This window comes from Acanthaster planci, linkage group LG17 (assembly GCF_054643075.1).
Source record: "Acanthaster planci isolate LZ-2023a linkage group LG17, COTS_SCS, whole genome shotgun sequence".
In the NCBI taxonomy this organism is placed as follows: domain Eukaryota; kingdom Metazoa; phylum Echinodermata; class Asteroidea; order Valvatida; family Acanthasteridae; genus Acanthaster; species Acanthaster planci.
In genome coordinates this window covers 11,342,485-11,359,270 of record NC_141793.1, presented here as the reverse complement: position 1 = coordinate 11,359,270, position 16,786 = coordinate 11,342,485, and the positions used below count along the sequence as shown (strand labels likewise).

General features: G+C 44.0%; 3 protein-coding genes across 5 annotated transcripts in view; 1 reads left to right on the top strand and 2 right to left on the bottom strand.

Annotated features, from left to right (window-relative positions):
• The window catches only part of LOC110973336 (CMP-N-acetylneuraminate-beta-galactosamide-alpha-2,3-sialyltransferase 1-like), a 22,054-nt gene extending 17,669 nt beyond the window's left edge, over positions 1-4,385 (bottom strand). Inside the window, exon 1 of the mRNA XM_022224057.2 lies at positions 4,298-4,385. The gene's annotated coding sequence lies outside the window, so the exon portion shown is untranslated. The remainder of the gene's footprint in view (positions 1-4,297) is intronic.
• LOC110973337 (CMP-N-acetylneuraminate-beta-galactosamide-alpha-2,3-sialyltransferase 2-like) overlaps positions 1-5,687 on the top strand; it is a 6,647-nt gene extending 960 nt beyond the window's left edge. Inside the window, exons 2-7 of the mRNA XM_022224058.2 lie at positions 78-240; positions 1,383-1,542; positions 2,641-2,749; positions 3,259-3,368; positions 4,018-4,130; positions 4,338-5,687. Of these exons, the coding sequence (XP_022079750.2) occupies positions 78-240; positions 1,383-1,542; positions 2,641-2,749; positions 3,259-3,368; positions 4,018-4,130; positions 4,338-4,552 (870 nt within the window). The 3' untranslated portion in view covers positions 4,553-5,687. The remainder of the gene's footprint in view (positions 1-77; positions 241-1,382; positions 1,543-2,640; positions 2,750-3,258; positions 3,369-4,017; positions 4,131-4,337) is intronic.
• On the bottom strand, positions 5,424-16,633 carry LOC110973338 (alpha-N-acetylgalactosaminide alpha-2,6-sialyltransferase 2-like). Of its 3 annotated transcripts, none has more exons than XM_022224059.2 (8): positions 15,428-16,633; positions 12,955-13,637; positions 11,853-12,015; positions 11,125-11,284; positions 10,686-10,791; positions 10,221-10,318; positions 7,930-8,039; positions 5,424-7,310 (listed from the first exon to the last, which is right to left on the bottom strand). In XM_022224059.2, the coding sequence occupies exons 2-8, from the start codon at positions 13,321-13,323 to the stop codon at positions 7,093-7,095; spliced, it is 1,224 nt and encodes a 407-aa protein (XP_022079751.2). In that variant the 5' UTR covers positions 13,324-13,637; positions 15,428-16,633; the 3' UTR covers positions 5,424-7,092. The 3 variants fall into 3 exon arrangements, with proteins under 3 accessions (XP_022079751.2, XP_022079752.2, XP_087003915.1); XM_022224060.2 differs by having other exon boundaries at positions 12,955-13,634; XM_087147789.1 differs by having other exon boundaries at positions 12,955-13,598.
• Between the last annotated feature and the right edge of the window lie 153 nt (positions 16,634-16,786).

The window sequence follows — 16,786 nt, the reverse complement described above, 5'->3', positions numbered from 1 at the left end:
GGTCTATTAGGTTTATACCCAGAGAGTGACCCGGATTTAGCTTTCATGTTAATTTTTTGGTCCTCAATCTGCCCCAGACTTGTCCAAAGACGGTCTCCTCCATAGCACAATACTCGAAATGGTTCAAGGATCGCTACACACCCAAGATCAAGACGTTTCTGGATGAAGACGACATCGCCCATTTCACCGACATCTCCAGGCACGACCTACCGTTTGGATATCGGCGACAGAGCAAAGACCGTAAGCGTACCACACGACAGATCAAAGCAAATCGACAATCCTTGTTGAACTACCCTCATCGGTGTTTCGCTCGTTCCCACCGATAGGATGGGCTAATTTGTTAAGGAAACATGACGCAATATTCCCCTTAGCTCTAATTGGATGGTCGTATGGACGCATTTCAAGCTTTCTGTTTTTGCGTGAAACGTGCGCACCAAGCGTATAATGCATAGGTTAGGAGAGTGAGAAATCTTCAAAGCTTTGTAATACGTCTGTATTTCCTTTACACACTTTTGTGGAGGAAATGAACCTGTCCCAACACCCTGCGATGGTTGCGAGCGAGAGAGGTTGAGGTCGGGAACTTTGCAGAAAGCTATACCCCTTGACAATTCAAAATCACGGTACAGGGCCCAATCGCATGGGCCCGTTCAAACGTAGAAATTTCCTGTCATTAACCTTTTGCCCATGTATCGGAACTGAAAGCTTTAATGATCAAAGCAAACAACACCCTCATTTTCAGAGGTACGATTCAATTTTCAGATTAGCATGCACCCGAATCTGTTGTTTAGAATTAAGTCTAGGAATTCACTCCACTGGAATACGTGGAGACGCGAAGACGATAGACCTAGCCGTAGCTCAGGAAGCCCGTTTCGGACGCGGCCTTAGTGACAGAATAGAAGTTGAGATGCACCGCGGGTCTTGGGGGGCAATACGCTTACGATTACCAGATGAATTTGTGTCACGTTGGAAAATCTTTCAAGCAACAGCAGAAATTTGCCGTAAGAGGGATGCACTGCATCTCAATGTTACTCGTTGCAGCTCTGTGTCATTTGGCTGTGACTAGTTTGGCTTGTACAATTATTGTCTCCAAGTGCATTGCTGAAAGCAACAAATTCTTTCATTGTATGATCCCACAAAATGAAGTTAAAAGCAATCGCACTAGTTTTTGTTCTATTTTGCATTAGATCGAGTCGAATAAACTCCTTGTTTCGAACAGCTCAATTTTGCGTCCTGGTGAAAAGTGGGTGAAAAATGTCGACGGTCCCGTTGATTTACATGGTGCATGATTCATTCAAAGGCCTGTGACTTTAGAGCGGTTCTGGCGACTTGCCACTCTCTTTGTCGGGTTCGGTCTCATGTCTGTTCTTTTTGGACGCACGCAGTCCTCGAGAAGATCCTGACCCATCCCAGCTTCACGAACGCACCGCTCTTCCCAGCCAGCACGCGGAAGCAATGCCTCCGGTGTGCCGTGGTCGGCTGCGGTGGGATTCTCAAAGATTCTGGGGCCGGACAGGAGATCGACAGCCACGACCACGTGTTCAGGTGCGGTAACAACTTTCTTCGACAGTTGTCCCCCCAAACTGACTCAACTTTGCTCACCCCTGCCAAAAAATGGGACCTGCGCAAATTCTTTGCTTCTTTGCTGAACAGGTTTCCAACCATTCTCAGAGGGAACATTAACTGTATGGAATAAAATGCGTGGGCACTAAGCATACATAAAAAAATCCATATTACTTGTCCGGGTGCAGTCTTACGGAACCACTCTTTGTTGGCGTGGGAAAAACATTGCGCTGCATGTAACGGTTAGGATCCCATGTCGTGGTCAAGTGAAACCGATTCCCCTTTTGGAAACTCACGTACTAGTCAATGACAAGTATAAGCTCAGAGACCAAACAATTATGTCAGCGCGAGACACACAACCCGGGAAGCCATAGCTTAATCACGGCCCCACGCGTGTTAGCTCGTGTGCATTGGGCATGTCGATGGGCAAAGTTGACAACAGCTTTGGGCTGACTTGTCTCGGAAAAATCGGCATTTTGCGAGAACGGCGTGTCTGATTTTCACAAACTTGGTGTGCGATGATTGCCACGCCTTCTTGACAAAAACAGACTCATGAAGGCTCGTCGCGGGAGAAACACAAACCGGCTTAAAACACATTTCTGCACGATTACACTCAGCATTTGCGTGAACTGAAGTCCGGTTAAATTTCACATGTCAAATACAATCTGTCGAGGTAAGGCCGGTGGGGTTGTACACATACACGATAATGATCGACAAGGAATAAGAAAAAAAGTTATAGCGAGCTGTTTCAATCTGAAATTTGATTACTAATTTTCGTATGCTTCTGTGCGCAATCTGCGCTGCTGAGGTTGTAAAAACCAGGAATTATGACTTGAAATGCTGTTTTACAGAAGAAATACTTGCATTGTGAAGAAAGTGTTTTTAATACCATATAAACTTTTTATAAGAGCCTGTTACTTGACAACAAAGACCAGATAGCAGGCTGGTTCTGCACATGCGTGGAAAGCAGACAAAACCAGACGAATGTTAACCATACTAGGGTGCCAAATCATGTACGCTTTTCTCCTCCCATAAGGATTTGCCTATAACGGTTCATCTTAATTGAATACTCTGTTTCAGATTAAACCACGCGGTGTCGGCTGGCAGGTTCGAGAGGGATGTTGGTAAAAAAACCAGCTTTTACATATTCTTTCCAGAATCTATGAGCATCAGAAGCCTTTTAGACAAGGTGGGTTTCTCGGGGGTTGCGCCAAAAAAGCAAAACAAAAACAAAAAATATCCACCCTGCGCATGCGCTGTATTTTAAAACTTGTGCGTTCCTCTTTAGTACAAATTACTTTCCAAACGGTAGTAATGATAATAACAAGCACTTGTAAAGCGCCATCTATCTAGCAAACTATTCCAAGGCGCTGTTTTATCATTATCCCTGCACATTGGGCTCACATATCATCAGAACATTCCTGAAACCATCTCAGCTCCCTGGGGAGTATACTAGCCCGGTGCTGCCCTTTCGGCGCAAACGGCCAAATAACCGTGCCTGCCCTCACAGGTACCCATTTACTCCTGGGTGGAGAGAGGGCACACAGGGGTAAAGTGATTTGCCCATATTGCAGGACCACAACATTCTGCTACCAGCTGGATTCTAACCCCTGACCCTATGATCAGAAGCTACAAACCTTAACCACTAGGCCACATGCCTCCCCATAATACGGTGTTTTCTTCCACTTTTTTTTCCAGAATGTAACATTCATCTACACAATGTTCAAAAAGTATGACATGAACTACGCGGTTAATATGCTAAATAGAGAAAAACCACCAGACTACATTTATGGCAGCGGTCAGAGAATGTGAGTATATTGGCAAGGGGCAACTGTAGCATTATAGTTTTGAACATCAAAGTCCCCTGTAGATTATGTACTAGCCTTACACGAAAGTCTCATCACCGAGATAGTCAATCCAGCATAAATGAGCCTTTTGCGAATTAAACTTGCATAAAATCTGGCACACTGAGTTGTCTAATTGCACATAAATGTAACAGTTTAAATTCCACAGACTAAAGACACTGTTGCTATACCTCGTGATTCGGGGCAAGCTTCGTGCATAGCGACCACCATCTCTGGAATGGACTGGTTCCTTTGTGCCATTCTTATCCATTGGGAATAGTGTAATTGTTGCAAGGCGTCTCTTATGTAACTAAGCAAAAGCTTGCCCCGAATCACGACGCAACAGCGTCTTTAAAATGGAGAATTCAAATTCATGTGAATTTAAAGATTTAACTCAGTGTGCGAGATTTTATTCAAATTTATCTCGCAAAGGGCTTATTAAACCAATCAGCAGACAGCTTTCACCTATGGCTACCCGATGCCTCCTGTCCTTTGTAGGGCAACACATGGTAACTCCCACCTCTCGACATAATTGCAGTCATGTCGAGAAAACTGACACCTAAATTCAATCAGTGCCTTCAGGTCTTTTCCCGCTTTTCCCCCCACGAAACAGGACTCTCCAAACGCCCAACGTGGACCCTGCGAAACTTAAAATCGTCCATCCCGATTTCTTCCGCTATGTCTTTGCTGAATATCTGGACGCAGTCGCCTACAGACCAACCACAGGTAAAAAAAATAAATTATTACATGTACTGATAAATACCTTACCTGAAGTTGTTATCACAGCGCCCCCATTCAGTACAGATCCCACGTTAAGGGTGCTCCAGCTCCCTGAGCCCCCCCCCCGTGTGCGCCACTGTCCAAACAAAAATACGATTTACTGAGCATATTACCTCCGAGATGTGCTTAATGATTTGCTGGCAACTTCGGCAGGAGCAATGGTGGTGTTTTTGGCCCTGCACATCTGCGACGAGGTCACTATCTACGGCTTCGGCTACGACCCTCGCTTCACGATGCACTACTACGACACCACCTTCGTCAAACACACCGACAGCTCGACTGGCTCCCACGACGTCGACAACGAGCGCCACCTGTGGCAGAAACTACATGACGAGGGCGTCATCCGGATGTTCAAGAGAGACCCGTAGAGCACACTAGTGTCTGGGGATATATGGACCATGTACTTTCCTATGGGAAGACGGTTTTAATGCCAGTCTTGAGAGGAGACTAGTCTTCACGCCTTGCAGAATCTTCCCTGTTGAAATGTCAGGCTTCCCTTTGGAAACAATTCCTCCAGAGCCATGATAATAGCCTTTACTCATGTCGAATTTCCCCAGGTTCTTCAAAAAATTCCCCACCCGTATACCTTGTCGCGTACCCCTCCCTCCTCGTGGAACAGAACATGCTTTCCCGATGAGCTGAGGTCGGCACTGTCTATTACGGCCTTAGCTACCCACAATGCACTGCAAGGTCTGCACTTCGCTAGATTGTGATGAATTGGGCGGGGGATACGTCAACTGAACCACAGACAGGAGTGTGTTCTTAAGACAAGCAAGGAAAATGTGACTTCACTATGAAGATAGCACTTAATAATCATCTGAAACGCAAGCACGTCTCTTGTTTGGTAGCAGAACCATGTTCTAATTATCACTGGATGGGGAGGGGGCAAAACCGTGACGAGGAAAATTTGTATTTCTGAAATATAACGTGTACAGAAAGATGATTGGGGAACATTTCATTTCCCTACCTTCCAAAAGTGTCTTAAAAAGCACCCCAAATTAATAATAGCCTCACCCCTCAGAGAGGCCACGAAGAAATTCTGTCCCCAAAACATTTTAAACACCCCCCTCCCCTATCTGGTGCTGGATCCGCCCTTGTGTATATAGAGCTCACTTCCTCCAAAGGCCAGGACCGAATTACAAGAAGGGATGGATGAGATGCAGATACATGAAAAGTGAATCACTGCAATATCCTGATACGGTCATTTTGAAAAGACACTTCAAGAGGAATTACGAGACGTCAAGGTAAAAATTGAAATTGCAACCAAATTACACAATGTACATGCATTTCCTCACTCACACAAACAGTTGCATCGCTAGATGGTTATTTGTACACTATCTTTAAATAAATAACTACTCGGGGCTTGAGCACAAGTCTCTCAATTAAGAATATGCAAAAATGCAATACAATATCTTTTTGAAAAATAAACTCAGTAATTACTTATAGTTGAACATCGGTAATAAAAGCACAGTTAAAAGATCGTCCATCTTATAACAAAGAAAATTTATCTCCCAACTCTTTTTACTCCTTGTTCTCCAATACTGATCATATAAGGTGCTTGTAACAACAAGGTGATTCGTATAGTTCGATTGTAGGCCCCATATTGAGGCTATCATAAAGGAAATCGCTCAACAGTTTTAATTGGTGACAACCCCACCGCCGGGAACCAGCTAAAACCGTGAACTCCAAACTCAGCAGGTGTGCGCTGTGCTTGATAGTGCACAGGAAACCACGTTGGCTGAGAACCAGAAAGAATTTTCGCAGCTTCCTTTCGTTACTTCACAGTGGCATTTTTTCCAAACCAGTGGGTTTCAACAGTCCGTTACCACTGCCTCAGTGCGGCGGATATTTTAATTAAAAACATACCTTGGCAATAGTCCCGAGTATATAGAAAAACAAAAATTTTACGAGCACACAAAAAGTATACATGTATTTGGTTTCAAAAGTATACATTTGGTCAAATCTTTGGAGCTCTGGCAAACTATGGGCGGTCGCAAAGTAAAATAATTCAAAGAAGTTTAAATATACTGTTGGTGTAAAATTGAGAATACAATTTACTAAGAAACAGGTGCTAACTAAATGGCATCTAAACACAAGGGGGCCCCCAAATATACCATTTTGGATAGAACACCTTGTCAACCACAGGATGAAATTGTTGGCCTATAACACTCGCCGTCAGGCTTAAAGGTTTGGACAATAAAGAAAGGTATCTTACTAATCTGATTAGACGCCATAACTGCGGTGGCACCGCACTCACACGCACATTCATCAGCTTGACGCGCGCGTGCATTTGGCAAATCACGACACCCTAGTGGTCGAAGAGGCATGTAACACGCGCGTACCACCTGTCCACGAGCGTTGTGCCACCGCAGTAATGGCTTCTAATTTTGGTTGTCGAATTACACTGTAGAACTCTATCATGATACTGCCATGTTTGTCTTGTTCCCTGTAGACCCATTGGCAATAGTGACACACTTTCACATACATGTATTGATAAAATGGAACAAACTATTTTCCCTTCCAGCCATCAGTTTGGTTACATTAGATTCAATGGTAGGAAAGCAAGATGGCTGCTCCATAAGTGAGGAGACACCATTACTCCGGGGGCGCCGGCAAACCAAGAGGCGCGCAACCCCCCTGCACCCTCCGAGCGAGAGCGTGGTGCATTCACGGAAACGACTAAAAGTGGCCAGATTAAAGTGTACAAAACAGCAGTGGATACATATGGCACTTGGAGGCTTGCGCAACATCTGTCTTAAAGTTTGGCATCGTTTTTTTGTCTGTGCACACCCAGAGCAAAGCAAAATCACTGCATGCTCCCCCTTGTCATTTCCTAAAGTGCACGATCGCAAAAACAAAAGGCTAATTTGATATTTTGGGGCTCATCGGGCCAACTACAAGAGCCCAATCATGATAGGTCCCTTTTGAATAATCGGATGGCGCCCTCATCGTGCAGTTTCAGCCACAGCTCTCGCTCTGTGTTCACGCTGTGCATTATGGTCAAGTTCCGATGGTGCTTAATGAACACCCTGTCATAATAGTGCAACGTGAACTCCGGACTGTACCCAAAACCGTAGACTGCGACCTCGTCACAGATATGCAGAGCAATGAATACTGTAATGGCTCCTGTCAGGGAACAAGACCAAGGAGAGAATTTTATTTCCTTAAAACATACACCAAAGAATATGTAAATATAACACTAGTGCGCCCTTATCATGACTACCAGTCGATTTTTGGGCCACTAAATGACGATGATTGGGCAATTGAAGATGACGAGGTTAAAGTGAAGTATTAAGAAAAACTAACGACAAGGACTGTAAGATTAACCCTAACCCTCCTCAATCCTTCACCTGTTGGAGGACTGAGGAGTGTTAGGGTTAAAAAAGATGTCGAGTGAAATGGTAGGTTGGAGGCCTTAGTAATGGAGAAATTACAGGAATTATTGAGGGCGCTTAACTTGTCGACGGTAATCGAGCCTTTTCAGGCCGACGAGACTAGCACTGTGTCAGGAAAGACCAGGATCGGAGATGAATATTGAAGCATCTGTTGAGACTTATTTGTGAGGTTGGTGAGGCTTCCAAGGTTTTGAAATGAAAGTTGATCAGGCAAATAAGTTCAGTTGGCTGTCATCAATCAATATTAATGTCTTCGACATGACACTGGACTTTACGGTATATCAATTATTTTGTTCGAGTGGCAATACTATACACCTGAGGACACGAGAAAGGGAAAACTATAGACGTACCTGTCGTCGGTCTGAATTTCTTGACAAAAAAACTTTTGGTGACGTACAGGAAAAACTCCGGATGAATCAGCTTCAGCCTGCTAGGATCGATATCGGAGGGCTTTGTTCCACTGTAAAGAAACGATGTTTGATTGATTGAATTTTGGGACCAGCTGAGCACGACTGAAAGCCACTGCATCTGCTAATCACCCACAAACGTGATCCTTTAGGGGCCTACATTACAAAAGACCACGACGCCTGGTACAATGGGTAATAGGTATAGGAAGTCGTCAAACTTTGATTAAAAAAAAAGCCAGCGCTGGAATCGGTATAACGACAACTGTGCATGGAAAGTGGCAGCCCCCAAACAAGAAGAAAGAAATGGCGGTAATTTTACGTGAATATACACCTCGTTGTGTTGGTTACAGCGTGTTCCCTTCCGTTAGGGTCCGACGAACGGTTCATTTTGCTACACTGAGCGCTTGCCTACAGCAAGGCAACCGATCTCATGGGAAAAGTGTTGACGTCATGCCCCTCCTTACTAACAAGCAAACCAGACGGCGCCCAATCTTTTTTTTTCTGGTGTAACTTACATTTTACAGTTTACTGTCAATATTTTTTCTTTAGTAACAACATTGTCCCAAGTTCAAGTCAATGTATAGAGGAAGGCTTTACTTTTCCTGATGAACCTCCTGTCACCTGACCAACGCATTCATTTTTCCTGTGCTTAAACCTTCCAGAGGGGCGGCTGGAAGAAACTCCAAATCTAAGCAACTTAACTGATCTTCTAAAGAGCTCAAGAGTGACATGAGAACAGTGGCACGGAATGCGGAATGGCCTTCAGGTTCAAGTGGGAGGTGCAATGCTCCTTTCTTTTCCCTCTGCTGTTGTTTTCTGATCAAACAGTTAAGTTTACGCTGCTTACAAACACTGGCGGCACTCTGAAAATAGATTTCACCGTGAGCGTACAAAACAGCCCAAAGAAAGGCGGAAAACAGTAGTTGGCGACAAAATGATGGAAATCGCCCAGAGAGTGGCGCCAGCACGTAAAGTATACGCGCAAATTTGCCGTCGGCATAGGCACAACTTTTTCTACTGTCCCAGGGCTGTCCTGTGCTCAAAACAATCGCTCCAAAAATTCAGATCGGAAAGAGGAAAAGAGCCGCGTCCAATAGGAACTCGGGTGAAATCTCTGCCTAGTTGCCCGAGCAAAATTTCCCTCGAACTTGTCTTGTCCGAGTTCCTCGTCTAAATCGTGAATTTACACCCATACTTTCATCCTTCGGTATTCAGAGAGCTGGCCCAACAATGCCTCATGGACACTGCTGATATTTGATGGTTTCAGGGGTCAGCGGTCTGGGGCCCTGACTGCATCCGACCATTATCGACGCCCTCGATCTATAACGTTGGCATTCTTGGTTCCAACTAAACCCTCTTGTTTTTTTCCCGAGCCTGTTCTTCGTCGCAACTCGGAAATTTTATTTTGGCCAACGTCTCTGCAAAAGTTCATTATTATCAATTTCACGGTGTGTTCGGTTTGGAGATATTGGTAACCGAGTATCGATTCCCTTTGACTTGTATTCGACTTGCAAGACCTGCAGAACAAGGTCATCGTCCTGTAAGATTGCGCTGCTGTTGATCAAGACGTTTTTAGTACTACATACATTGTGGATATTTGTCCGGAAACAAAGTTTTCATCAGAGAAGGCCGGTACTAATTTGGCAGGAATTTTCATTTTAGTCTTTCACAGATGCCTCTTAGTTTCCAAAAATGACCAAGGTCCATTGTCCCCTGCTCATTTTAGCAAAACTACCAGAAACTGTAAAATACAAAACAGCTGTCAAATGCTTGCCGCCTATATACGGTGACCCTAAATACAAATCGAGAATGTTCAGGGACCTGACGTTTTTAACCGAACAGAATCTTTCTCAAAGGAAGAAACAGAATAACAACACCACTAATAATGCATTTTCCGCGACAGCGCCCATTAGATTTTGTCTGCGTCACGCATGATTTTCCTCGATCTGACCCAGGCTTGCTTTGGCACAAAGTCTCTTGTTTGCCCGCGGGTTCTGACCACAGACCTTTTTAGTACTGTTGGCAACTGAATGGGTCCGTTCCTAGACAAACCATATCCTTGACCACGTCACACCCTAACAACAAAGGCTAGATTAACGGTGACCCACCAATCGGACAATAATCCTTGAGAGCGCCTCTGAAAAAAGGCTGAGTCCTTCTCATTTTGGCAAAAAATAAAAGATCCATTATCGAAATTTCGAAATCAACATACAGTCATGTCGCGTATTACTTACTTGTTAGTCACATGATTTGTGTCGTCTGTCTGATTTAATATTTGCAAAGCATAGTTCACATCGAAAGGCTTGAACACGGCGTAAAAAGCGAGCACCGCCTGGTGAGGAAAAATACACCAATGACAATAAGGAGATGGAGAAAATATATCACTTTTGCGATGAGCCAAACAAGATTTATAAGGTTGTAAAATAACAGAGAAGTAATATCAGGCCTTTAAAACAAACACAACCTAAAGTTTTGGACATTCCAGGCCTTCGTAGTAATATGTTCCAAGCCTGATGTACTTCGTCTCTGGCAACTAAGGTGACTTTCAATGATAATTGTGATCGCTGCATTAGTTCGAAACTCTGCCAAAAAAAATACTTGGGCGGTTCATGCACATTTTAGTCTTGTATATCACCACACTCCAAACTAATGAATAAAGAGTTAGAACGACCGGATCTGTTGGTGAACGGAGTGTTTACCTTTTCACGTGTGCTGAAGTTTTGCGACTTCGGGTAAAAAGTGTAGAAGGAGGTCCTTTTGCCGACATCTTCGACAAATCTCTCAGATAAATCGACTTGATTCATTCTGCAAAAAATTATATTGAACAATTATTTTAAGGCAATTAGATAGAGAGTATTAAAATCCAGTTTCAAGTCGTAATAATTAGTCGAGGGGATTCAATGTTGCTGTGGACCAAAATCCAACACTGCATGCAGAAAAACACCTGTCGGTGTAAACTTTTTTCCGTGCCGACAAGACTTACTCGGTGCCAAAAATGGCAGTATTTACACCGTCATATCTTGACAAAGTAAAGCAAGACAGAGTGAAAAGGATTATGCACATGAAAAGTTGTCATTTTTAGACAGCTGTAAAACCTCATCACCACGGGAGGGTTGATTTTTGTGTGTCTGTTGTCACCTGAAAACGTAGTCGTGGCTGTCGATTTCGAGGCCGGCCCCGGAACCGTTCAAGATGCCCCCGGCGCCCACCACGGCACAGCTGATGCAGCCTTGTCTCTCGTCTCGGACGTGAACCGAGGGGTTCGTGAAGTTTTCATGCAGCAAAATATCACTGACGTCTTGGACCAGAACGTATGATGAGATATTTAAAAAAAAAAAGAGGATCGCTGAGATAACAAAGTAAACCCCAAAGTATGATCACAGGTTTACAGGTGCAGGAAATGAAACCGGAAAGGTTCAGAGACAATTTCAGCCTATAGAGCAATACATAAAAATGGGTACAGTTGAAAGACGACCGTGATTGCGTCCAATCACTGTTAGGCTAGATTCAGATTGTAGAGCTGGTTGACTTAACTCAACAAAATATCCCAAGTAATATCACATCTTTTCCCCGTTTTCTTTCTTTTTTTTGTTGTGGCAAATGTCAAACTACCAACAAATTTACAAACAGTACTCAAGTGTCGGGCATTTTGGTTTGTTTGGCAGGTGATTTGTAGTATTCATTCCTGAAACTGAAGGAATGCGTTCTAAACATGAAAAAAAATCGTACAGGGACTGAAGATATTGATTCCCAGACTTAGAGAATGAAACGCAGCGACGGTTGGCTGAGCAAAGTGATAACAGGTATCAGGGCATTAAACTTTCAGAGCCACGCATGACGATATCGCAATCAACATTTGCCCCCACCTTTTCGTTTTATGCCTTTGTATCCATACGGTGGGTTGCGGAGGGAGATTCTCCGGAGGTTTTTGAGGTCCTCCACGTCCAGGAATATTTTGGCGTTGGGCTTGAACCTGTCATGGAACCACTTGGAGTACTTGGTCAGGGACGCTATCGTTCTTGTGCATTTCTGAAGTAGGACATTGAGACTGATTAAATTGTGTGCATGTAGTAGAATAATCAAGACTATACCATCACTTTGCGGACTCTGGTAATGATCAATGACGTTAATACTTTCACATGCATGTGTTTAGTGAGGGTTTAGTGAACAGGGGTCAGAGTTCATACCCTGGGGAAGTTCGATCAAGGACCACTAGTTAACTAATTAGTGGTTGCTTCGTGATGTACCTTGCGCTTGTGCAGTGAAGTTGAAGTGCGAACGACCCTAGTCAACCGTTGTCAGGTCGTTAGGCCGAGGGGGAGAAAAGAGGGTCGCAGGAAGGTCTTAGTAGCAAAAATTGCAGTGAAAATGGTCATTTGCTAGTGACACACTGTTTTTTTCCCGGCATTTTTCTTATAACTGGTCCTCTATGTACTCTGCTATTAAAATTGGTCCATGGCAACCAACGACGCAACCAACCTCGGTATAGGCTGGTCGCGAATAGTTGACTATAGACTGGTCCAACCATTGTCGACTAAAGTGCGTTCGATCAGAGATAGTAGTCGAACTATGGTTAACTATGGTCCTTCATCGAACTTGCCCCTTGACAGAGTCCCGTTTTTCGGATCATCTCACAGCCGAGGGCGCCCCCTAGAACTCAGCTTTCCGATGCCCAATCTTTTTGAAATGTGACGTTATGCAAAACACTTTAATTTCAGGTAAAACAATCAATAAGATACCCTGTAGAGCTTTGTGGTTATGGGTCGCCTGTAGTTTTGGGCCACACGCTCGTCGGCCCTCGTACATTAAGCGCGTCGATGGGAAACGTTGATACTCTTAACTGACCTGTCTCAGAAGTTCCAATTTTCACAAAATACTTTTGTCAATGATCGCAAGACGTTACTGTTAGCTCGGGACAATTTTTTTCTGCGAGGCCAACAATAAATATGAAGATCATTTTGCACTTACTTTTGGCTGCTCCGGATGAGATTGGTGATCCTCTCTCTTCTCTTGTTGATTGTCGCGATTCAAATCGTTCGACTGGCCATTCGTCCTGTAGCCAGCCTGACCAAGCGGGTTCTCCAGGCCTATCCCTCCCTCCAGAGGATCAGTCTCAACTTTGGAATCCGGTGGCTGGACGACAACCGACTCCGGGCCACCCTCCTGGTAGGCCAAGATCACCTGTTTGCTGGAGATCTGGGGCTGCAAATGGATCAGTGCGATCGTGCCGGCCAGCACGAACGCCGCGTAGCAGTACAGCGCGTTGGTCAGGAACGACTGCAGGCGGGCTTTCCGCCCTGACAAACGCCTCACTTTCCCGAGGACATGCCAGATCATGGCTGGCGAAGCTGGATGTGGTTGAAGCGCAGATTTGACAGCACAGTGGAAGCATCAAACGGTTCAAACCTTGTTATGAAGCTGATACGAGCGTTAGTTTTTGGGCACTATCTTCTAAATCACTGGAAACGCGCGGAGTCGAACACGTTTGACCAAGGACCAAAAACAAAGTTACGTCCGGCAACTTCATGAACAGGTTTTTTGCTGGCTGAGAAGGCTTTCATCTCAAACGGTCCGAAAGCGTCACTCTCCATCGGCTTTCCTCTATTTCTCTCCTGGATAAACGGACGATAATCCAAGCCTTGCTCACGCTGCTTAACATAGACAAAACAAAACATAACCAAATAAACACAAAAATCCCCACTAAAATTGAACAGTGAAATATAAACCATAAGCCTCTAAACCACACAATTACATATCTTGGTCTCCTCTATTTGAGTTTACCCAAAGATCAGTTCAAAATAACTTAGCAAAGTTCAAATGCGTATGAGTACACCGAATTACACGAGTCATTACATATTTCCGATTTTTTGGAAGTGGGAGATTACCTTTTGGTACGATATAGCTCTTTCCAAAAATCAAATATGCCATGAAAAACTTTACGAGGGCCTTCTTGTAACGGATTTTATTTTCAGAAGCAAATGGACGACAAGTAATTGCCAGTTCCAACGTTTGTGCACGCTATTTATTCCCATCCGAGGGTTCTGGACGCGCGCCAGTAGAGGTCAACTTTCAGATTCTGCCAGAGACAAGTTTTTGTGTCCCACGTGGGCAAGGAGAGCTAGCACGGCAGCAGGTAAGTTGCCTCTTCGGTTTGCTAGATAGAAGGCAGTGAAGCAATCAGACGAATGCAGGCAATAAATCTAACATAAGGTTAGACTTTGAACCTATAACTTTAAATCCGGCACACTGCACAAAGTGTACACTTGAGACCTTTTGATTCTAACAAATAAGTCGCACAATAATACAAAGACTGTTGTATGAGTACCAAATTGTTTTTTGGTGAGTTCTTCGTGTACGAGAATGAGCAAACAGAAATGGGCTGCTGCAAGTCGCCAATTCAAAGGAACTGAATTAATTTTTTCAAACTTTTTTAGTATTCTGCCAAAAAAATAAGGTAGATCTATACCCGAGGGTTCATAGATTTCGGGGAGAGGGTACACATTATTCATCGCAAAAATTAAATGTGGAACTATTCTGTAACTTTGAACTGACATTTAAATGTAACTTAGTATAAATCAATATACCATATTTATAAGAAGTGCACGATAAGTGCCCAAAATTTACGTCGACCACGGACGTTTTGCCACACCGTTACGTAAAAGTTGTTGCGTGTAATATAACATGCATAAAGGTATTAGTCACGAGGTATTTTGATTCACGACGGGCGTATATAGTACCGAAGTGTGACGTCACTGTGAACCAGAAAGTGCAGTGCAAACGAATGGAATACGCGCGCGTGTTGGTTCACGCGCGCCCGTACTCCATTCTTTTGCACTGCACCTTCTGGTTCACAGTGATGTCACACGTCGGTAAAGATGAAAAATTAAAAAAAATCACAAACTTCATTACGGTTACGATCTGGTAGTTCTTCTGAATTGTGTACATGTCTGTCTCACTGACTTTGTGCAAAAGCTAATGGCCTGCAATAAAGTTGATTGTGTATCATACATGTAATGCTTCAAATCATCCTAAATTCATCTCAAGAGACAGCGCGTTGAACTTCCTCGGCCTCAAGAGTGGCTTTGGCTAAACATTGTCCATCACCATTCCTTAGGCAGGTTGAAGCATTTAAATAAGTTTAAACTGATGGCGATGAAGCGTGAAGAGAAACTGTTTATTTTGCCGAGGAGAGGTTTTTGCAGCCTATACAAGTGAAACTAATAAAGTTAATGTGGCGTAAGGGGTGAAATTTGTGGGCGGGACAAGACAAACTCCAGACCGTAGTTCTTGTACACTCAAGCATTTCAAATGGAGGGGGAAGGGGGGGCGAGGGACAGGCTACCGCTGGGCGTTTTTCACCTCCCTTCCCATGGTCACAAGCCACGGTGTTCAAATGTGAATGTTCCCCCCCCAAAAAAAACTACGTGAATTCTCCCTCTACCTTTTGCCAGAAGACGGTCAAAGAATCTCCGCAGTGGATAGTCAATGAAGCTCGGAATGTGCAAGAACAAACATCCAATCCGGGAACAGACTAGAAACATAACACGCAGGCTAGGCCCATCTTCTCTGGGCTGTAAACTCCATGCCGGGTTGCCATGTCACTCGGCGAGTCTAGCAGTGCAACTTTCCTCAGTGTTCCACAGTTGAACAGAAGTTTGACCCCTTCGATCTGCCACGCGCAGAGACTTTGACTGTCGAACGACAAAGGTCACCTCTATCCGAGAGTTAGTTTGCTCAGTGCAGTTAATTTGCATACAGATGTTTGGTCATGCGCGCTCTGTCCCCGTGTGCGACGAGATTTTTGAATATATAAATTTCCCGGACTTTGAACGCGTCGCTGAGGGCTTGGGACATTTGATAAATGCTAAATGAAATCAGGAAAAAAGTCTTCAGGCACAGTAAAAAAAAAACAACCCAATACCACCAACAAAAAACCACGGTGTGTGTACTGCCTTTGTAGGTATAATAAACCTGGGCACGAGCCTACCGTGCAATGCTCATTCGGTTATTGACTTTCTGACGTCGAGACTATTCATTTCGATACAGAGGGCGTGCCAACTATTAGGCGGACAAGACACCAATGCCACTGAAAACGTCTGTTTAATGGTTGTCGTATGGTATTCGAGTTCGGCAGAAAATTTCAATCTGCATCAATAAGTTACAAATAGTCCACAAGAATTCCGCACACGCCATTTGGTGTGCACAGTTCCGTGTGACCTTGCTTAATTTTTTTTTTCTAATTTCAAATATTTCTCGGTATTCTTCCTTGTTTTCAAACTGTGCACCGATTAATTTCCGTGGATTATAAACCCTTGCTCTTCCCCATTACTTGGAGCTCCACTTTCCTCTTTATCCAAAGGAAGGATTGGGGGGGGGGGGCGGGGGGACAAGGGCCGCCCCCCATGGAGTCAAAAATAGAACGGCAGTTTTTACTCTATTTCATCTCTCTTTGTTTCAAAGCGTTTAAAAAGTCACAAAATGCTGCCCCACCCAATAAAGGACAGAGAAGGCTACATACCAAAATGTCCAAAATGTTTGGTCCCCCACACAAAAACTTTTTGCCCCTCCCCCGAAACTTTGGTTCTTGATCCGCCCTCGTTATATCCCTGAACCATTAGCGATCTTTCTTTTGTTTACAAACACTATATGACCGTCTCGTGGCGGCCGGAGTTTGCAGAAAAGATCCCTCATTTGCAGCAGTTGTTGCCAACAAACATTCAGATATGTTCCCATTGTATTCATAAGGGAAAAAAACAATGTATTTCTACAATAAGCTTCACTGGTGTTCATAGGTACACTG

Bases quoted from the DNA above. Each gene is read 5' to 3' on its own strand.
- LOC110973338 (XM_022224059.2), bottom strand. From the start codon at position 13,323: ATGATCTGGCATGTCCTCGGGAAAGTGAGGCGTTTGTCAGGGCGGAAA. The intron at 11,285-11,852 runs GTGGGGGCAAAT...TTCTGGTCCAAG, and splicing joins CAAAGGCATAAAACGAAAAG to ACGTCAGTGATATTTTGCTG. The intron at 7,311-7,929 runs GTACGTCTATAG...GTTCCCTGACAG, and splicing joins GAAATTCAGACCGACGACAG to GAGCCATTACAGTATTCATT.